The sequence below is a fragment of the Phoca vitulina genome, unplaced genomic scaffold, assembly GCF_004348235.1.
Source record: "Phoca vitulina isolate PV1807 unplaced genomic scaffold, GSC_HSeal_1.0 scaffold70, whole genome shotgun sequence".
Classification (NCBI taxonomy): domain Eukaryota; kingdom Metazoa; phylum Chordata; class Mammalia; order Carnivora; family Phocidae; genus Phoca; species Phoca vitulina.
Window position 1 is genome coordinate 3,546,702 of NW_022589773.1, and position 20,012 is coordinate 3,566,713.

A 20,012-nucleotide genomic window follows, 5' to 3' on the forward strand; every position below is an offset into this window, starting at 1 on the left:
AAAAACCTCACAAAACCTAAAACCACCATGCTGATTTACAACTACGACACATTAAATGGTTAATGATTTTATTAAATGAATTAAATGACTGCCTTAATATTGTCTTTTAAAGTTCTCTAATAAAGTTGGAACTAATGCCTTTTTCTTCTAATTTCCCTGGAGCAAGCAGGGAGGGTCTTAAACTATTTTAATGATAGAATCTTAAAATGATGGTGATGACAATTCTTGGAACTGTTAAAGCTTAGAGAACATTTTTCTTTGCCTGTGTCCTTTGTTTGAAGCCTTGTACAAGGTCAAATTCATGGGACACCTGTGTGTAGGGGATGAAAGATCCCAGGGCTCTACTGCAAAGCCAAACATTTAGGACACTAGACTGATTTGAAAGGACAGTAAAAGGGATGTTAAGACAGTAACCACACCAGCAAATAGTCAAGGACTGAGGTACACAAATGAGTGGACTCGATGACAGGAACAGAAAAAGAAACTTTGTTTAAAATTCTGACTTGATAATATGGTCATGTTTTAAGTATAGTCTAAGAAAATTTAAAAATCAAGTTAGAACTCCTATTTCTAGAAAACCTCAAACAACTCTGCCAACTCTAATAACTGACATGCTAGATGAAATATGAAAAGATATTTTAAAGAACGCACTGTTGAATCAAACCCAAGCTGAGAGACTTTCTACCAAATAACTGGCCAGAACACTTCAAAAACTATCAACATCATAAGATAAAAACAGATGGTTTTGGGTTAAAGGACCCTAGGGAGGTGTGACAATAAATGTAGTATATAATCCTGGATTATTATATCTTGGACCAGAAAAGGGATATTAAGTTGGACAGTTCACTAAATTTGAATAATAGCATTGTATCAATATTAATGTCATTTCAATAACTGTACTATGGTTATATAAGATGTTAATATTTGGGGAACCTGGGTGAAAGGTATATGGAAATTCTATTTTAAATTAAAATCTGTTTTCAAATTGAAAAGTTAAAAATTTTAAAGACCGTAAAATGCACTGTCTATAATGGCAATAGAAGAAGGAATCTGTGAGGCCAAACGTGGAGTGAAAAGTTCCAACTCCTGAAGGTAATAAACATCAAAGCTAGCTCTGCCCTGAGGACTTCTGAAGCCTGAAGACACCGGGCTTCTCCCTTTACAGCTTCCAAAGATGCAGAGGGACAAAAACTAAGACGAGGGCTCCACTCTGGATGGTAAGTCCAGAAGGGGACTCCTAGATAGAGCTGAAACTCCCAAAGGCTTGTGTCCTTGGATTAAAGGTAATGGAGAGGAAGTCTGCAGTGAAGATGGGACAGCAAGAAAGCCTAGTGGTTAGACCGGGGAGGAGGACTTCTTAACTATATGAGACGACCGTGCAAGGATACAGTTAGAACTCACATTCCCTGTGTGATCCAAAAAATATCTGAAGAGAATTTACGTTATTAAAGAGGTGGTGATTTTGTAGTGCCCTTGAGACTGATAGAGGCAAACAACCCCTAGTGCAGTACTGCTCTAACTCAGGCCCCAGAGGCTTCCTGCACAAAACACAAGGAAAGAAGGTATCCTAAGGACAGTCTGATAAAAGAAATACAAGGTTTTCAGATACTGCAACTGGAAGATAAAAGTCTGATACATTTAAAGAAATAAAAGATGTTTGTAAACATGAGCAAAGAATAAGAAAGTTTAGAAATGAAAAAATTTAAAAAGCATGAATTAAAGAACAGATAAGGCATAGCTGAAGGAAAAATTGGTGAACTCGAAGCTGTCTGAGGAAGTCATTCTGAATGTAGATTAGGGAGGCAGAAATGGGTAATATGAAAAAAAAGGGTAAGAGACATGAATAGAATGGTAAGATCTAACATTTCTGATCTGAGTTTAAGAAGGAATCAAAATGGGAAGAAGCATTATTCAAAGATATCTTGGCCGTAATCTCCCAGAAGTAGCCTTGTCAGATAAAAAAAAAGGGGGGGGGGAACGGGGGACGGAGCTGTTAGAACAGTGTGGTATAGTGTGAGTCAGCAGGGAAATCAATGGAACAGAAAGTCTGAAAAGTAGACCTGAGTACATACAGAAATCTATTTGGTAAAGGTGGCACCTCAAATCAGTGGCTTTGAGCTGGTGTTTGGCCAATTGGACAGCCCTTAGGAACAAGAAAATTGGACCCAACCTTGCGCCACAATACCTGAATACATTTGAAATTAGAGATCTAAATGTAAAATATAAAAACATGATGATGATCCTGGAAAAATGGTGATAACAGTGGCATAGTTTTTGAATTTCAGGGTCCCTACATAAAGTAACTACACTGAAAAACTCAAATCAGACATTTACAAGAGTAGATGGCAAGGAATCCTGCAGACCCCAAAATACAAGCAGAGACAAAGACAATGGCCAGTGCCTGTACGCTAACACTGTCTAGGAAGAAAACAGGAGCAATGGAGCACCTGATAGACCTGAGAACAGAACAGGATAACCCCAAACAACCAAAAGATTTACACCCGAAAGTACCTGGGCCAATGGACAAACTGCAACTGGAAAGCAGGAGACTTTCTGCTACTCCCGCAGCAGGTGGCCACAAAGTACTTTGCTATGGTAAGGACTGAGGGGCCAGGGGAGGCTGAGCCCCATGAACTTCTGAAACTCATTTGCCAGGACTCCTTTCTGGGGCTCCTTCCCAGGTAGAGCCCCACGGGGGTAGGGGGGGAGGAGAACAGCTGAGTGTGGAGGAGAGCCGTGGCTGAGCAGGACAGGAACAAGAGACAAAGGACCTGAAGGTTCAGATTAAAGTGGGGAAGGTCCCACTGGCCAAAAAAGATGGGACAACCTGAACTTCAAAAAGGGTAATAAATACAATTGAACGAAACCCATCAAATAGGTTTAAGTCCACTGAGTTTGCATTTTAAGTATCACCCTCAGAGGATGACAGGGAAGTAATTATTTTGAAAATGGGTAAATAAAAAGAATCAAGCATTTTTATCCGGCCTATGTTATAGAACTAAAACCACTGACTTGCCTATTTATAAAAATATCCTAGTTAACCAATGGAATAGAAAAAGCTGAATTAGAATACCATGAATGAATTAATGAAGGTACTGAACAACTGCTACTTATATCACAAAAAGAAAGGTGTTCCTTGCCTCCTGATGAAAGAACACACCACTGCCTCCCACTTTACCAAGGGCTTGAGCCCAAACCTGAACCAAGCCTCTGGATATCAGCTGCCAATATTTGGGAAATAGAAAGGAAAAAAGAACATACTAAACGGCACTATGAATGTACAATCAGCACTATACGGACTGTGGAAAACTCCAGGGCAAATGGAGGAAAGGAATGGAGGGGGAACCTGTAGACTAAGAGACATTTAAAGAGCTATCAATTTTAAGAAAACGGGCAAAACTAAACTGGTGTCCAGGGATGCCCACTTGAGTGATAAGCCCATAAAGAAATGCAAGAAAATGCCTATTAGAAAGGTCAGGATAGGGTGCTATTATGGGGAGAGACTGGCCTCTGGAGGGCTGGTCAGGTTCTAGTCCTTGAGGTGAGTGGGGACACAGTTACATGGTATTTACCTTCTAAAGACATTTGCTTTGTGTGGTTTTCTGAATTTGTGTTTTACTTTTTAATAGAACTAAAAGAAAAATGTGAAAGCATACTTAAACACACAGATGAATTCCTTCCAACACTAGATGGGAAAACTTGCTATGATTCAATACCCAGAGGCAAGAAAAGAAAAGACATAAAAGTTTTGAAACATTCACATGGCAAAAAACACCATACATAAAACCAAAACACAAACTGGGAAGAAGTATTTACAACTTATACCACAGATAAAGGGCAATCTCCCTAGCATATAAAGAGCTCTTAACAACTAGGAAAGGAAACATTAAGAATCTGATAGAAAAATGCGGGCGCCTGGGTGGCTCAGTTGGTTAAGCAACTGCCTTCGGCTCAGGTCATGATCCTGGAGTCCCTGGATCGAGTCCCGCATCGGGCTCCCTGCTCGGCAGGGAGTCTGCTTCTCCCTCTGACCCTCCTCTCTCTCATTCTCTCTCTCTCAAATAAATAAATAAAATCTTTAAAAAAAAAAAAAAAGAATCTGATAGAAAAATGAATTTTAAAAAAGGGAACCATGGGGGGCGCCTGGGTAGCTCAGTTGGTTGAGGGTCTGCCTTCAGCTCGGGTCATGGTCCCGGGGTCCTGGGATCGAGCCCCACGTCGGGCTTCCTGCTCGGCGGGGAGCCTGCTTCTCCCTCTCCCTCTGCCCCACCCCCTTTGTGATCTCTCTCTCTCTCTCTCTCTCTCGCTCGCTCAAAAAAAAAAAAATTCTTAAAGAGAACCATGAAACCACATGATACTACAAGAGGATATGTGGCAGGGTGACAGCATTAGAAAAGTCACCATCAGACAAGGGTTTTCAATGGACGCTAAAGCCACACCATTTCAAAGCATCCCCTTCCACATGACTTCTCAGTTACAAAGGGAAAATGGCAGTGCCTTAACCAGGCCGTCAACCTGCCCAGGCCTGCCTCCTGGTGGGAAGCACTGCAGCTGCAAATATCATCCAACCTGAATCCAATCACAAGCCAATGGAAAATCCAGAATCTGATACATCCCACTGGCCCAGACCCTTTAAAATTCAAACTGATACAAAGTGCTACTATAAAAAGCTGCCTAGAAGTACCGTGCAGATGTTAGGGCTTCTTGATTGCTGATACAGAGTGATCAAGTGGTGACCTAGCCATCTGTTGGGAAATCCCTAGATGTCACGAAGACAAATCCTCCAGCCAACACCTGAGGGCTGGAGCCCCCTAAACACACAGACCTTCTGAAAGGTCTTCACCTTGGACTTCTCAACCCTCCCCTCCCTCCACGGCCCCATGTTCAAAGGCTTCTGGATTGGATGGATTACTTACAACATTAGTGCTGGGATTCAGTGTTTAGTCACTGCGAAAGTGAACGAAGGACCACAATGTGAAATTCAAGGCAGGCCCACCGCCTCGGCACACCTCTTACCGTTCAGGTTTCTGTCGTTCCCTGCGAGGGCTGCCTGCTTATCTGTTTCCGATTCTGCCTCATTTTCATCCATGTTGTAGTCCTCCTCTCCTCCTAGCTTTTGCTGGTGTCTCCCTGTAAAATGAGCACAGGCACAGAGAACACAACCCACATGACTCTCTCGAGGCCGCAGGGGCCCAGAGCCCAGGAACTGGGGTTTTTCCCAACAATCAGGTCGTCTTGCGACCTCTCAGAGAACGGTGGACACTTGTGTGCCTGCTGCCGGTACAAACAGCTGGTGCGAGTTCTCCACTTCCCTGGCACCCCCGCTTCAACGGAGTCCATAGAAACCGTGGCCCTCGACACAGGGCTGTATTCTGGGCTGGAGCTAGGGAAATGAGCTAATTAACCCCAAATCCTGGGTGGTGGTTTGTTTTTTTTTTTTAAAAGACCATCAACTCGAGGTTAAAGGAAGGCGCTGCTGTTGCTGGAAACAACAGGTTTCTAGTTAATGACGGCACCTCCTCAGAATGGCTTGTGGCTCTGACAGAAGCAAATGGAGAGGCTACTGGGTGCCAAAGGATCTTCCACCATCCCTACAGAATTAGATCATGCATCACCACATTCAGCCCTGCAGAGAACCACCACCAGAAAAGATCAGGACAAAAGGCGTTCAAGAGACATATTCATAGGCTTTCCTGTGAATGTCTTTTATACACATATAGGTAGGTAAACAAAATCTTTTTTTAAAACGCGGGTCTGGGAGAGTTGGCTCTAGTTACATCCCCCTGCACTCACTGCCTGAAGTGGAGGCAAAGCCCACACCTTTGGGCCCTGCCGCTTTATTTGACAGCTGCACCAGGATGACGTGTATCCTGCAGGACCTCAAGCCAATCCTCAGATACTACCCTCTGTGGCCAGTCTGAAACCTGAGTGCCACTGGATTGGCCACCAGAGTTTCCTCTTCTTTTTAATTCTTTAACCGAAACCTCGTGAGAGCACAGTCTTCAGAAGGAGAAACTCAAGTGCAAACGAGATCTGGAAACAGGGTGATTTCCACAAATAGGCATATTCCCCCACTCTTGTTAGTGGTTCGTCCCAGAGCACAGGTATCTTCCCTTCACAAGTGTTCCTGGCTCGGCTGGGAGTGACATCTTCCACAGCTTTTAGGGACCCAAATACATCCCAGAATATTGTGTTGATCTCAGTTTCCCCACACTTTTATGTATCTTAAAAAAAAAAGTCCACCAAACCAGATAGGATTCACAGGTCACTTGGCTGCCATGTTCAAATATGCATGAAACCCCATCTACCCAATCCCATTCACTGGGCACTGGTGGTGACACCACGTGCGGGTGGAGATGCGGACACACAGGCAGGGCACAGGGTCCAGTGCGGGGGCTACGTTCACTTGATGCTAAGCACCCACCTCAAGGCCTTCCACCTGAAAGCCCCCCCAAACGCTGCGGACTCCCTGTGAATATTAATTCTGACAAATCCAACTGCTGGTGAGCGCACTGCTCTTCCCTCCCTCCTCCTACATGGTAACAGAGACCCAACAAACCAGAAGAACTACCAAATCGCAAACGGGCTTTCACAGGGGCCCTTCCAGCATCACACAAAGAGCAGTGGAAAGGAGTCAGCAGACAGCCCATTGGAGCAGCTCACCCACCTTCCTCATCAGCATCCTGCTCCTCCTCCTGCCCATCGGGGATGACAAGCTGGTCCCGCTCCAGGTCCTCTGTGTCCTGATTTTCTTGGCTCGCCGGCATCACTCCTGGCACCTGTGGCGTTCGGCCAACTGCTTCAGCTTCTCCAATGCCTCTTCCACCCACTGGTCGGCCTTCCTCCACAGCCTGCTCTCGGCCTGGCTCCCGGGGCAGCCCCAGGCTGTCCCTTGGAAGCTCCTCACTGGCGACCTGAATCTCGTTGATTTCCTCTGTACAGAGAACACAGTTAGCTGTGACTTCACTAGCATTTAGTTTAATTAAAACAAAAACAGGGGCGCCTGGGTGGCTCAGTTGGTTAAGCGACTGCCTTCGGCTCAGGTCATGATCCCGGGGTCCTGGGATCCGGTCCTGCATCGGGCTTCCCCTGCTCTGTGGGGTCTGCTTCTCCCTCTCCCTCTGCCTGCCACTCCCCCTGCTTGTGCTCTCTCTCTCTGTCAGATAAATAAAATCTTTTGAAAAAAAATTAAAAAAAATAAAAACAAAACCCCTCATAGCACTCAATTCCCAGAGTCTTCCCAAGGGCTGGATGGGGAGCAACTGGGTAACTTATTTGGTGACTGCAAAGACTGCAGGCTTCTCTATACCTGCAGCTCATCTTCAGAACCATAAGAGAGAAGTGGTTTAGGAAAAAAGTCTGGACAAGTTCTCCTGATTTCAGTGACAACCTATCAGCTGAAGTGATCTGACCCTCCTGTGTGTCTGGACAAGTACTTGGGTGCAGGGCCTGCCAGTCTACCAAGGACTCACTCCCCAGAGACACAGCAGCCCCCGTTCCCAGGACAGCTGCCCAGGTCTCAACCATCTCCCCTATCACACAGTCCCAGTGATGTCCTCAGTAAGGCACAGCCCGGACCTTTACACAGCTGCCAAAGAACAAGGCACTCGCTTTACAAGGATGACAGTAAGACAAGGAAAGCCCTAGGGCCCCAATTCCAGGTGCCCAGAGAGAACTTCACCTGCCTCCGGCAGCCCAAACCCAGCTTACCAATTGCCTCCCACAAGGATACTCTGTCATGAGGCCATGTGCAAAGATGTTGGACACAAACCGCCACGATGGTTATTTTAGAGAAAGCTTAAATGCTTAATCACTAAGCTTCACTTACTTTTCTCACCTTGTCTCTTCAAATCCAAAGCCGCCTCAGAACTGGGGACTGGTGTCTGGGGCTCACCATTGCTGGGCACGTTTCCTTTCACTTGAGGCACCTCTGCCTGCGGCAGGTCCGCTTCCTGTGGCCTGGGCTGAGGCTCACTGGGGGCTCGGAGCTGAAACAGGATCACACAACAGCCAGGGCTCTATGACTTTACACCTCACAACAAACCCAAGCAATGCAATGGACATCCTTCTGACAAAACACCAAAACCCTGAGAAATGCCACGATCTACCCCAATTGTACCATGCCATCTGGCATAAATCCAAAGCTCCGATGTTACGATCTCCCAGAAAGTACTTTCAGTAATGGATTAACAAGTAGGTTTCTAACGGTCTGATTAACAAGGACAAGGATGACCTGAATGATAAACCAGACCAGGCTGACTTCTATAGAACACTGACCCAACAAGAGCAAAACACATTCTTCAAGTGCACATGGAACATTCCCCAGGACAGATGTTAGGCAAGGAAACAAGCCTTAACAAATTTGAAATAATTGGAGAACATACTTTGTATGATGTCAATCACAATGGAATGAGATTATCAGTGACAATAAAATTTGAGAAATTCACAAACGTGGAAATTAGACAACATACTCCTAAATTAAACCAATGGGTCAAAGAAATCACAAGGCAAATGAGAGAGTAGCTTGAGAAAAAACAAATACATGACATACCAAACTTATGGGAGGCTGTTAAAGCAGTGCTTAGGGGGAAATTTGCAGGTCTTTATTAAGAAAAAAGAAAGATCTCGTATCAGTAACCTAATCTTTCACCTTCAGATACTGGAAAAAGAAGAGCAAACAGAACCTAAGAAGGACATAATAAAGGTTGGAGCAGGAATTAATGAAATACAGAATAGAAAAACAATAGAGAACATCAATGAAATCAAAGTTAGTTCTTTGAAAATTTGAACAAAATTGACAAACCTTTAGCTAGATTAACCAAGAAAAAGAGAAAAATTACTAAAATAAAAAATAAGATGGGATAACACTACTGAACTTACACAAATAAGAATATTAAAAAGGAACACCATGCATAACTGTATGTCAACTGTGATGACTTAGAGGACATTAGGCAAGTTCCTAGAACAATACAAGCTACCAAAACGGCCTCAAGAAATAGAAAATGTGAGAGGCGCCTGGGTGGCTCAATCGGTTGTGTCTGACTCTTGGTTTCGACTCAGATCATGATCTCATGGGCCGTGAGATCAAGCCCCACGTTGGCCTCCGCACTCAGCCAGGAGTGTACTTGAAGATTCTCTCCCTCTGCCCCTGCACCAGCTCCCTCGGTCTCAAATAAATTTTTTTTAAAAAATAGAAAATGTGAATAGACTTATAACAAGAGATTGAATTAGTAACTTAAAAACCTCCCCCAAAGAAAAGCCCAAGCCCAGATGACTTCACTAGTGAATTTCACAAAGCATTTAAAGAATATTAAAGAATCAATACCAGATCTTCACAAACTTCCAAAAAAAAAAAAAAAAATGAGAGAAAGGAATATGCCAACTCATTCTATGAGCCCAATATTACTGGATATCAAAACCAAAAACATTACAAGAAAACTACAGGCCAATATCTCTAACGAATATAGACACCAAAATCCTTAACAAAATACTAGCAAATCAAATCTAACAACATATAAAAGGATTATATACCATGACCAAGTGGGATAAATCCCATGAATGCAAGGTGAAACATCTAAAAATCAGTTAGTGTAATACCATATCAATAGCACAAAAGACAAAAAACACATGATCATCTCAACAGATGGAGAAAAAGAATTTGACAAAAGCCAACACCTCTTGATATAAGACACTCAACAATTAAAAACAGAAGGGAAGGTGGGTGGCTCAGTCGATGAAGCGTCTGACTTTTGGTTTCAGCTCCAGGCTCCAGTCATGATCTCAGGGTCATGAGATGGGCGCCCCACCTCAGACTCTGCGCTCAGTGGGGAGTCTGCTTGAGATTCTGTCTCTCCCTCTCCCTCTGCCCCTCCCACCTCTCACACGTGCTCTCTCTCTAAAATAAATAAATCTTTAAAAAAAAAAACCACAAAAGAACAGAAGGGAACTTCCTCAATTTGATAAAGTCCATCTATGAAAACACACAGCTAACATCAAACTTAATGGTAAAAACTGAATGTTTTCCCTCCATGATCAAGAATAAGAACATCTGTTCTTCCACTTCTGTTTAACACTGAATGGAGGTTCTAGCCAGGGCAATTAGGCAATAAAAAGAAACAAAAGGTATCCAGATTGGGAAGGAAAATGTAAAACTCTCTCTCCTACACCATATATAGAAAATTCAAAGGAATCACGTACCAAAAAATACTATTAAAATAAAGTTCAGCAAGGTTGCTATATAGCAGATAAATATAAAAAAATGAACTGTATTTCTACACACTAGCAATGAATATGAAAATAAAACAATTCCACTTATAGCATAAAAAATACAAATACATTGAACACAAAAAATACAAGACTTCTGTAAACTACAAAACATTGTTTGAGAGATTTTTAAAGGACTTAAATAAATGGAAGGACATCCCACATTCATAGAACAGTAGACTTAATGTTAAGATGGCAGTACTTCCAAACTGATCAACAGATTATATAATTTCAAATTATATCCCACCTGGCTTTGAAGAAATTGATAAGCAGACCCTAAAATTCATATGGAAAGTCAACTGGCACAGAATAGCCAAAATAGTCTTTAAAAAGAACAACGTTGGAGGGGCTCCTGGGTGGCTCAGTCAGTTAAGCATCTGACTCTTGGTTTTGGCTCAGGTCATGATCTCATGGTCGTGAGATCCAGCCTCGCATCAGGCTCTGTGCTCAGTGGGGAGTCTGCTTGAGATTCTCTCTCTCTCTCTGCCCCCCCACCCCCCCAAGATAAATAAATAAATCTTTTTAAAAAATTAAAATTTAAAAAAAGGTGGCACCTGGGTAGTTCAGTCAGTTAAGCGCCTGCCTTCGGCTCAGGTCATGATCCCAGGGTCCTGGGATGGAGCCCCACATCGGGCTCCCTGAACAGCTTGCTTCTCCCTCTCCCACTCCCCCTGCTTGTGTTCCCTCTCTGTCTCTCTCTGTCAAATAAAATCTTTGTTTTAAAAAAAATGTCTACATGAATATTCATAGCAGCATTATTCATAATAAGCCTAAAACTAGAAATAACCCAAATACCTATCAACTGACAAATGAATCAACAAAATGTGGCCTATCCACACAATACTATCCAGCCATAAATAGGAATGAAGTATTCATACATGCAGACACGTGGATGAACCTTGAAAGCATTACACTAAGTGAAAGGATACAGACACAAGAAGTCACACAGCATATGATTCTACTGATATGAGTATGTCCAGATAAAGCAAAATAGAGACAGAGTAGATTAATGGTTTTCTAGGACTGAATGGGGAGAGCTAATGGTTATGGGGTTTATTTGGGGGAATGAAAGTGTTCTAAAATTGACTGTGAGGATGGCTGCACAATTTTGTGACTATACTAAAAACCAACAAATTACAACTATTATATGGGTGAATTATCTCTCAATAAAGCTGCTATATTTAAAACCAACCAACAGATTTCCTGAAGGCTTCGAGCAGCGGCTTCACGGGCCGAACATGAACCCGGCCTACGTGGGCGCTCATCAGCCCCGCCACTGACCAGCCCTCCCCATGGGGCTCAGGGCTTCCAAAACAGAACAATAGCAACTCTCTCCCACGGTGGCTGTAGACTTTAAATGAAGAAACCCTGGTAAAGCTCTGAGCCCAAGGACAAGGCCAGAGCCCAGCATGCCCTGTCAGAGTCGCGGCGTCCTGGGACTGGCCGGCGTGTCTCAGCTCCGGAGCCAAACCCGCAAGGGAGAGCAGAGATAAGAGCAAATCAGACAGCAGACAAGGGAACAGAACGCCTTCTGGAAGCCGAGGCAGGAAAAAACCCAGAATTACCTGCTGGCTTTGGTCCTTCTTTTCACTCAGGTCTCTGGAAGCAATAGCTTCATTTCCCTTTTTAGTGACTTCTTCTATTCGCTCCTCACACTGCTCCTTCAGCTCTTTCATCTGACTGATGCACTGGCTCCTTTGGTGAAAGAAAGCAAAAGGAAAGACAAATATTTAGGGATGTGTCTATACAGCAAGTATTTCCTGCCATGACTGTGGCGTCCGCCATGTCAGTAAGACAGAGCTCATCTTGTTCCTGGTTCTGGCTCTTGATATCAAGAGGGCACATAAGGCATGTGGGTTTTAGTTACTAAATGGCAAGAAAACTGGAGTTTGCTGAAACTTACTACAAATTTGTCACACTGTTCTAAAACAGGTGAACTTTACTGGTTAGAAAAAATAATTTTTAGGGACGCCTGGGTGTCTCAGTTGGTTAAGCATCTGCCTTCGGCTCAGGTTGGGATCGAGCCCCCACGTCAGGCTCTCTGCTCATTGGGGAGTCTGCTTCTCCCTCTCACTTTCCCTCTGTGCTCTCTCTCTCTCTCTCCCCCTCTCAAATAAATAAAACCTTTAAAAATTTTTTTAAAAATACAATCTGGCAAAATAAGAAATATATATATGGTCTTGTCCCCAGCTATTAGCACAGAGCTCCTAAAGCCCTTGGAATTTCCGGAGTAATGGGTGGGTCTTCTGTCAGTCAAAGGAGCGCCTCTGGACCACAGCTGAGTTTATGCTGTGCTGGCTTACACAGCCTTAGGATGGGGCTGGTGGCCAGAGGAACCACCCCCATGATTACAGGGCTGGAACTCTCAGCCCCACCACCACCTAACCTCCAGGGAATGGGGACAGTAGTGATGGAATTTATATAGTAAAACCTCAGATAAAATCTCTGGGTGATGAGGCTTGGCAAGCTTCTCAGTTGGTTAACATCAATGTACTAGAAAGGTGGCACCCCAATTCCACCAGGAAAGGAGCTGTCTCCCCTACAACTGCCCTACAACCAAGACTCTACCATATAGCTCTTCCTGAGATATAGCCGTTATAATAAAACTGTAGTCATGAGTACAGCATGACTGTAACTCACATGAACTCTTGGCAGAGTTCTGTGAGTCATCCTAACAGAATTACCAACCCTGAGGGGTTCAGGAGGCACTGAACTTGTAGCGAGGAGGCAGAATACAGATGCCTTGGGGACACCCGGAACTTGTGGGTATCATCTGAAGAGGGGAGAGTCTTGTGGGACCCAACTCCACCAGAAAAGGAGCTGTCTCCCCTACAATTGCCCTACAACCAAGACTACCATATAGCTGTTCCTGAGATACAGCCCTTATAATAAAACTGCAGTCGTGAGTACAGCACTTGGCAGAGTTCTGTGAGTCATCCTAACAGAATTACCATCCCTGAGGGGTTCAGGAGGCACTGAACTTGCAGCGAGGAGGCAGAGTACAGATGCCTTGGGGACACCCGGAACTTGTGGGTATCATCTGAAGAGGGGAGAGTCTGTGGGACTGAAAAATGCAATGACCAAAATTAAAGAACTTAAGGAATGAGTGCAAATAGCAGAACGGAGGCAAGATCTTTGAACTGGAAGACAGAACAACAGACATTACCCAATCAAAGTAACAGAGAGAAAACAGACTGGGGGAAAAAAAGAAAAAAACAAACAAACCTGCCTGGGGGATCTGCACGACTATGACAGAGATCTAACATCCCTGTCCTCAGAATCCAGGAAAGAGAAGAAGACTTTCCCAGCAGGGCCCACATAACTAGTCACCTTTACAACCATGCCCAAAATATTACTCTTCACTCATCTCGGAGACCACAGGATACAGTCTGCCTCGCCCAGACCACTCCGAGCTCATGTCCTCCTCCTTTCCAGCACAAGTCCTAGCCTCCCTTCTCTACTCTCCACTTGGTAGGATTCCATTCTAAATGACCTTCCCTAAGAAGTCTTTTTTTGGGTAACAGATAAAGATTCATGAAAATGACTGTTTAAGAACAGTATCTAAAGGCACTTTCAAAAAGTGGGTAAGTTAGCGTATCAGGTTTGGCTGGGTGAAACAGAAAGGGCAAGTGATAGCCATCTGCTTCTTCCTCAAATCAAAGTCTGATATAGGTCGCCCAGCGCCAGGATAGCAGCTCTGAGTCATCAGGGATACAGGCTTCTCTTTCTGTTTCATGATCCTGGCACTGCTTTCCAGCCTCATGATCCAAGATGGCCACAGTGGCCCAGCCATCTTGCATGAGTCCCAGGCAGCAGGAAGGAATGAGGGGGAAAGGTAAAGGAGAGGGGTTACAGTGGACTGTCCTCACTTTCAGAAGCCTTCCTACAGTGCTGTGCTACCATTTCCTTTCCCCACTGGCCAGAGCTTAGTCACGGGGCCATACTTAACTGCAAGGAGGGTTTGGAAACGCAGGAATTACACTGGGGGAGAAAATAATGGATCTGGATAAGCAATGGCCAGTCTTTGCCATAGGCAGTTTTAAAAATATTTTGAGCCACAAAATATTAATAATTGCATATTGTCCCAAGTTGAGACCATATATACTATTATTATGTACTATTCTGTTAACTAGATCAGTAGTTAATTAGATTAGAATTGGAGACACCAGTATGAACTTATGCTTGGTTTAGTATGAATACAGCTGGAAACCTACAGAAATATTCATCAATGTCTGTATATAACACAGGTTAGTACACACACAAGTCTCTTTACTCTGCAGCTGATAGGGTCCAGAAACAATCACACCCCAGCAGCAACAAACACACCTACTACCCAGATCTTGGCCTAATATCACTCTCCAATTAAAAAAAAAAAAAGAAAGAAGTGGTTGATGGGGTGATTCTAGGATTGGAACAGGATATACAAGGGATGAGCCTGCAGCATCTTTTGGTGCCAGATTGTATAACAAACAAAGTGCCCAAAAAGGGGGCAGGGGCACAGTGCTGGGGATATGACCAAAGCTGGAACAATGGGAGCAAAAATTAGAATAGTACTGGATTACAACCCGAAGTCTAAAATAAATATTCGTAAGTCCATGTTGATATAAATAACTTATTAGTTACGAAGAGCCAGCTCTACTGTGCAGGAAAATTCCAAACAGCTGATACAGACACTCGGCCCTTGGGAAATGGAGCATGACTCCCCAGTCTTTAGGTGTGGGCTGCACATGCTGACTTCCTTTCTAAGACTACAGTGCAGAGGGAGAAATACCAGAGTAACTTTATGGTGAAGAAACCAGACAAACCTTACCTCAGCAAGGTAATCAAGATTAACATCAACAGCGACAGGTCATATGGGTGGTATGTACCCCTAATACAAAGTAATGAAAGTGGCACTTTACCTCCATGGCCTTCCTCCCAGAAATGTGCTGCCCCAGTTTACCCATGAAAAAAAACACCACATAAATCCCAACCAGAAAACATTCTACAAAACACCTGACCAGCACTCCTTAAAACTATCAAGATCATAAAAAATAAGTCTGAGAAACGGTCATAGCCAAGAGGACTCTAAGAAAACGTGAACAGACGGAATGTGGGGTCCTGGAAAAGAAAAAGGACATTAGGGGAAAATTGAGGAAACACAGATAAAGTAGGAACTTTAGTTAATAATGATGTATCCATACTGGTTCATTAACTGGGCCAAATAACACTCAATGTCAAGTGTTAACAGTAGGAAACTGGGTCTGCAGTATACAGGAACTCTTATGATAATTCTGTAAATCTGAAACTGTCCCAAAATTTAAGATTCTTTTTTTTTTTTTATTTTTAAAGATTTTATTTATTTATTTGACAGAGAGAGAGATAGCGAGAGCAGGAACACAAGCAGGGGGAATGGGAGAGGGAGAAGCAGGCTTCCCGCCGAGCGGGGAGCCCGATGCGGGACTCGATCCCAGGACCCTGGGATCATGACCTGAGCCGAAGGCAGACGCTTAACGACTGAGCCACCCAGGCGCCCAAGATTCATTTTTTAAAAATAAAAATAAAAAGGAACTGAACTGGACGACGCCCAGCCAGTATCAGAGAGTTGTTGATGGAGCTCATCGCAAAGTCAGACTGAGCCCCCATTTAGCTAAGATATTCTGAGGCATCACTGCACATTTCAGCCTAGAATTTAAGAGTATCTTGGGTGTCAGGGTTGTAAAGTAATTGAGAGAATTACCCACTTGTACACATAAGGAAGCTGGGAGGTGACCAGGGTCAGAGAGACACAGAATGATAAGGCTGAAAGCAGAAGCCCGACGTGGGGTTTCCTGGCTCTGCGCCGCTCTCTTCTGGGTCACAGGCCCTTCAGAGCCAGCTGTGCGGCGCTCAGCCCCTAAGTTTGTAACGTGACCTGCAGTTCAAAGGACTCCGTGGGTCTCCGTGAACCACATGCAGAGAAGGGCATCAGGTATTGCAGAAAGAGTGAAAGACAGACTTCCGGACCTTGGACAGCATACAGATCAAGAGAAGACTTGCTGAAAAGTTCATTCAAATAAAATTCTCACACACACACAAGTCACAGGTGGTAGACTAGTCCACAGTAGCTTAAACACAGAGACATCTATATCCTGAATGTACTAAACATGCCAGTTCACTGTTAGCAGACGGTACCCCGGAAGCTCAGGACCAGCCCATGAACAGGGGCAGAGCCATTCCTGAACCTTTAAAAACCTACAAATGGGAAATCTGTACTGTTTTCACCTGCTCTCAGCCCTGCCAAAATCAAGTACAAAGAGCCTCTCTCCCCCAGCCCTGCGGGTGAAGGCCAGCTTTCCACATTCCAGCTCCACAGCAGGAAGGGAACAACCTCAGAACGAAGCTCAAATCCTGCGACTCAGTTCATGTGGACGGTGATGGTGTGACTTCCCGAAGGCCTCAGGTGAGCTTCCGCTTACATGCACATGGTAACCGTTCAGTCATCAACTAGAGCTACACCGCAGAGACACACAGGACCTGCCGCCAGGGTTATTCTAACCGGTGCGATCGATGGGTGGAGTACTGAAAATGGAATGTACGCCATACGGGAATCTATGAAGGTGGGCGACCCGATCATCCAGGACGCCAAGCACCAGAGCAGTGCTGTTCTATTCCAGTAACAGCTTTTGCAAACTATTTCCTCATGGCGTGGAAAGGAGATGACAAGCAGTTCACGTGAGAAACCAACCCTAAGTGCTTTGGGCAGAAAGCCTGCAAGGCAGCATGTGGACCAAGAATGACCAAGAACAGTGATCACTTAGCGATGTCTGCCGCAGGTGTAGGAGTGAGAAGCGGGGACGCTGATATGGAAGAACTAACTTCCGCTTCAGGAAACCTGGCCTTGCTGTCAGCTCTCTGACTCCCAGCACTGCCTTCTATAAAGGGTTTAGACCCAACAGGATGCTTTCACAGAGGGTGTGCAGGGAAGCTTCTGATGTCCCACAAACTGAATGCACAACTTTGCAGATATTGCTAACAAGGGGTCCGTACCTTTTATCAGATTCTCAAAAAGGGTCTATAATCCAAAGGCAGTAAGAATAACTCTTTCAAGCTTCCAACATTCCACGAACATCATCCCCAGGAAACACACTGTATCCGGTATAACACTTTGGGCACAACTACCTCAATACTGACATCAGTCAGAAAGAGTTTCAATCTAGCCATCAACCTCCTAAGAGAAAAAGGGCGAGTCCAGCATGCCTAGCCATTCTGCTGTCTGCCCCGACATGGGGTACAGAACCGCCCTCCCTGTCACTGGGCCTGGCGGACTGCTCATTTCCAGTTAGGTCAACATCTTCTGGGTCAATATTTATCAAGTGAGGCCATTAATGGCTTATCCTATTTCAATGAATGGAAGGGAAAGTTGTGTGAAGGTATCTTCTAAGGATGAATGATAATTAGACTGGGGCCGTCTTCATTTTTGTCTGAATGTACCTTGTTGATTACTAGCCTAGCTCAGGGGTTCTCAACTGAACACTACCGTGTTTGAGGCCAGAGAAAACTCTGTTATGGGGCCTGCCTGTGCATTGCAGGATGCTGGCCGCAGGTCTCTGGACATTGCCAAAGGTCTCCTGGGAGCAAAATCGCCACCCAAAATTGAGAACCACTGGCCTAGCTGAAGAAGGTTCCAAATGTGTATATTCTAATTACTTTTCCCTTTGTATTGACTGTTGGTGCATGTCCTCTGCATATTTATATATTTGGGGCTTCTTGGTTTTAGTAGTATTTGGTTTTAAAGTGATCAGGAAGATATCACAGTGAGTGGACAATCTTTTGGAAGGACCTCAGAATCCCAATGAGGGCAGTGGGGTGAGGAAACTTATTCAGAAGGCAATTAGGCAATTTATGACACTGAACCTACAGCCGAGTCCTATTTTAGAAGGAAATAATCCAAAATAATAATCTTGAAAAGTCACACACATTGATATCAGGCTAGTTATAATAATCAAAACTCAGAAATAACCTAAATATCCAAAACAGGGAAATCATGAATTAAATTCCGTGCCTCCACAATATTAACCAGCCATTTTTAATGATACTACATTTTGGAGCACTATGGACTTTTATTTATACATAACACAAGTTAGTGGAAAACAATGATTTAAAAATGTTACCGGTGACCGCAATAATGTGAAAAATCCATATGACCTTGGACATGGACTATGGAGAAGTCAGCAAATGGAAAAGAGGATTGGGCTCACAGGTGGCTGGTTGCTTCTGAATCCCAGAACCCCTGTGCCTGAGTCATGCTGCTTTTATGGGGGGGGAAAAAACACACAGACTAGAACTTATTCTCCGCTCTCTAAATTGATTTTTACTATCTTACTATAGGGTTTAGCTAACCTTTTGAAAGTTTATTGTTTTTTTTGGTCAAAAAAATTCTCTGAGAAGTAAATGTGTAGGGTTTTTGTATGCAACTGAAGTTATCATCCTTTTAAAATGGACGGTCCTAACTGTAAGTTGGGGAGAGAATGGGCAGCATGGGGACTACAGTTGCTAATAACATACACCTGGAATGTGCTGAAAGCGTAGATCCTAAGTGTTCTCACCACACATGCACGAAGATTATGGTTAATTAGCTTCATCGGGGACATGATTTCACAATGTAGAGGCATATCAAAATTTCATGTTTTATACCTTAAATATATACAATAAGTATCTGTCACTCATACTTCAATAAAGCTGAAAAATAAAAGTGCTCCATTCTCACTGCAGAAATATGGAAAGACACTAGAAGTCTCACGGAAACAGAATGTCCACATGCCGACACCCAGAGATAAATCACTGATAGGATGCCAAGACGCCTCTCAGTCTAGGTGGTGGACACGGGGCGCGTCTGAGCACTTCTGTGCTCAGACATTTTTAAAGGCTCTCCATTATTGACTTACCTGGTACACCTGCACTTTAAAACTTAACGCGACTTTACCGAGCATGTTGGTAAGTCATTTCCCGCCCAGGAGCACCGCCCTCCTGTGCGTCCTGTACCGTGAGCCACCGGCTAACCTCTCACCCAGCTTTCTGAGGCACGGCTCACGTGTACAGAGTAAGGTGCACTGGGCCTCCTGCAGAGCGCCAACGTGCCAGGACGGGAAGGGCGGGTGCAGCGCACAGCCCCCACCCCGCTCACCCCCACGGCAGCCCCCCCGGGGGTGCGCCCCGCACACGGAGGCACGCTTACAGGTCGTAGGAGAACTTCCGCTCCAGGTTGGTCTGGTTCCTCTGGAACTGGAGCACATCCTGCTGCAGCCTGCCGTAGTTCTTCTGCAGGGCCTTCAACTGGTCTGAGGCAAGAGGACGGCCCAGAATCCGGCGGGTCGCGGGCATGGCCGTCATGACAACAGCAGACGCGTCAGAACACAGTGGGTAATGGCACACAGGAGGGTAAGGGTGGGGAGGAGAGAGGGATGAGAACAGTCCAGAACCGTGGAGGAGCCTTGGGAATCGGCAACCCAACTGGAATCCGCACCCTCTTTTCCAAACCTCTCTCTTAAATCGTTTTGACCTCTGACCTTTAAAATGCGTTAGGAGGTTCTGTTCAGGTGTTTCTTAGACATCCTAAACCCTAAGCTGTCCACCATGTCCCCTGGTCCCCAGCAGATTTACCCTTCAGCCTGTGAAACATGGATTTCAACATCTGCTCAGGTAAGCAGCCACTCATGGCGGACCCCCGTCCTGGGCCTCCAGGTTACCTGCCGGCCGCCCCCTCCTCCCACTCGTCCACACCGGCCATT

The 20,012-nt window shown here is 44.6% G+C and overlaps 1 protein-coding gene across 3 annotated transcripts in view; it reads right to left on the bottom strand.

The window, feature by feature from the left end:
* Positions 1 to 20,012, bottom strand: part of GOLM1 (golgi membrane protein 1) — a 60,904-nt gene that overhangs the window by 2,162 nt on the left and 38,730 nt on the right. For 2 of the 3 annotated variants that reach the window (XM_032392964.1, XM_032392962.1), the window contains exons 5-9: positions 19,460 to 19,562; positions 11,829 to 11,958; positions 7,829 to 7,988; positions 6,668 to 6,934; positions 5,017 to 5,130 (exon numbers count right to left, since the gene is read on the bottom strand). In XM_032392964.1, the coding sequence (XP_032248855.1) occupies positions 5,017 to 5,130; positions 6,668 to 6,934; positions 7,829 to 7,988; positions 11,829 to 11,958; positions 19,460 to 19,562 (774 nt within the window). The remainder of the gene's footprint in view (positions 1 to 5,016; positions 5,131 to 6,667; positions 6,935 to 7,828; positions 7,989 to 11,828; positions 11,959 to 19,459; positions 19,563 to 20,012) is intronic. The other variant, XM_032392965.1, reaches the window with a different exon arrangement.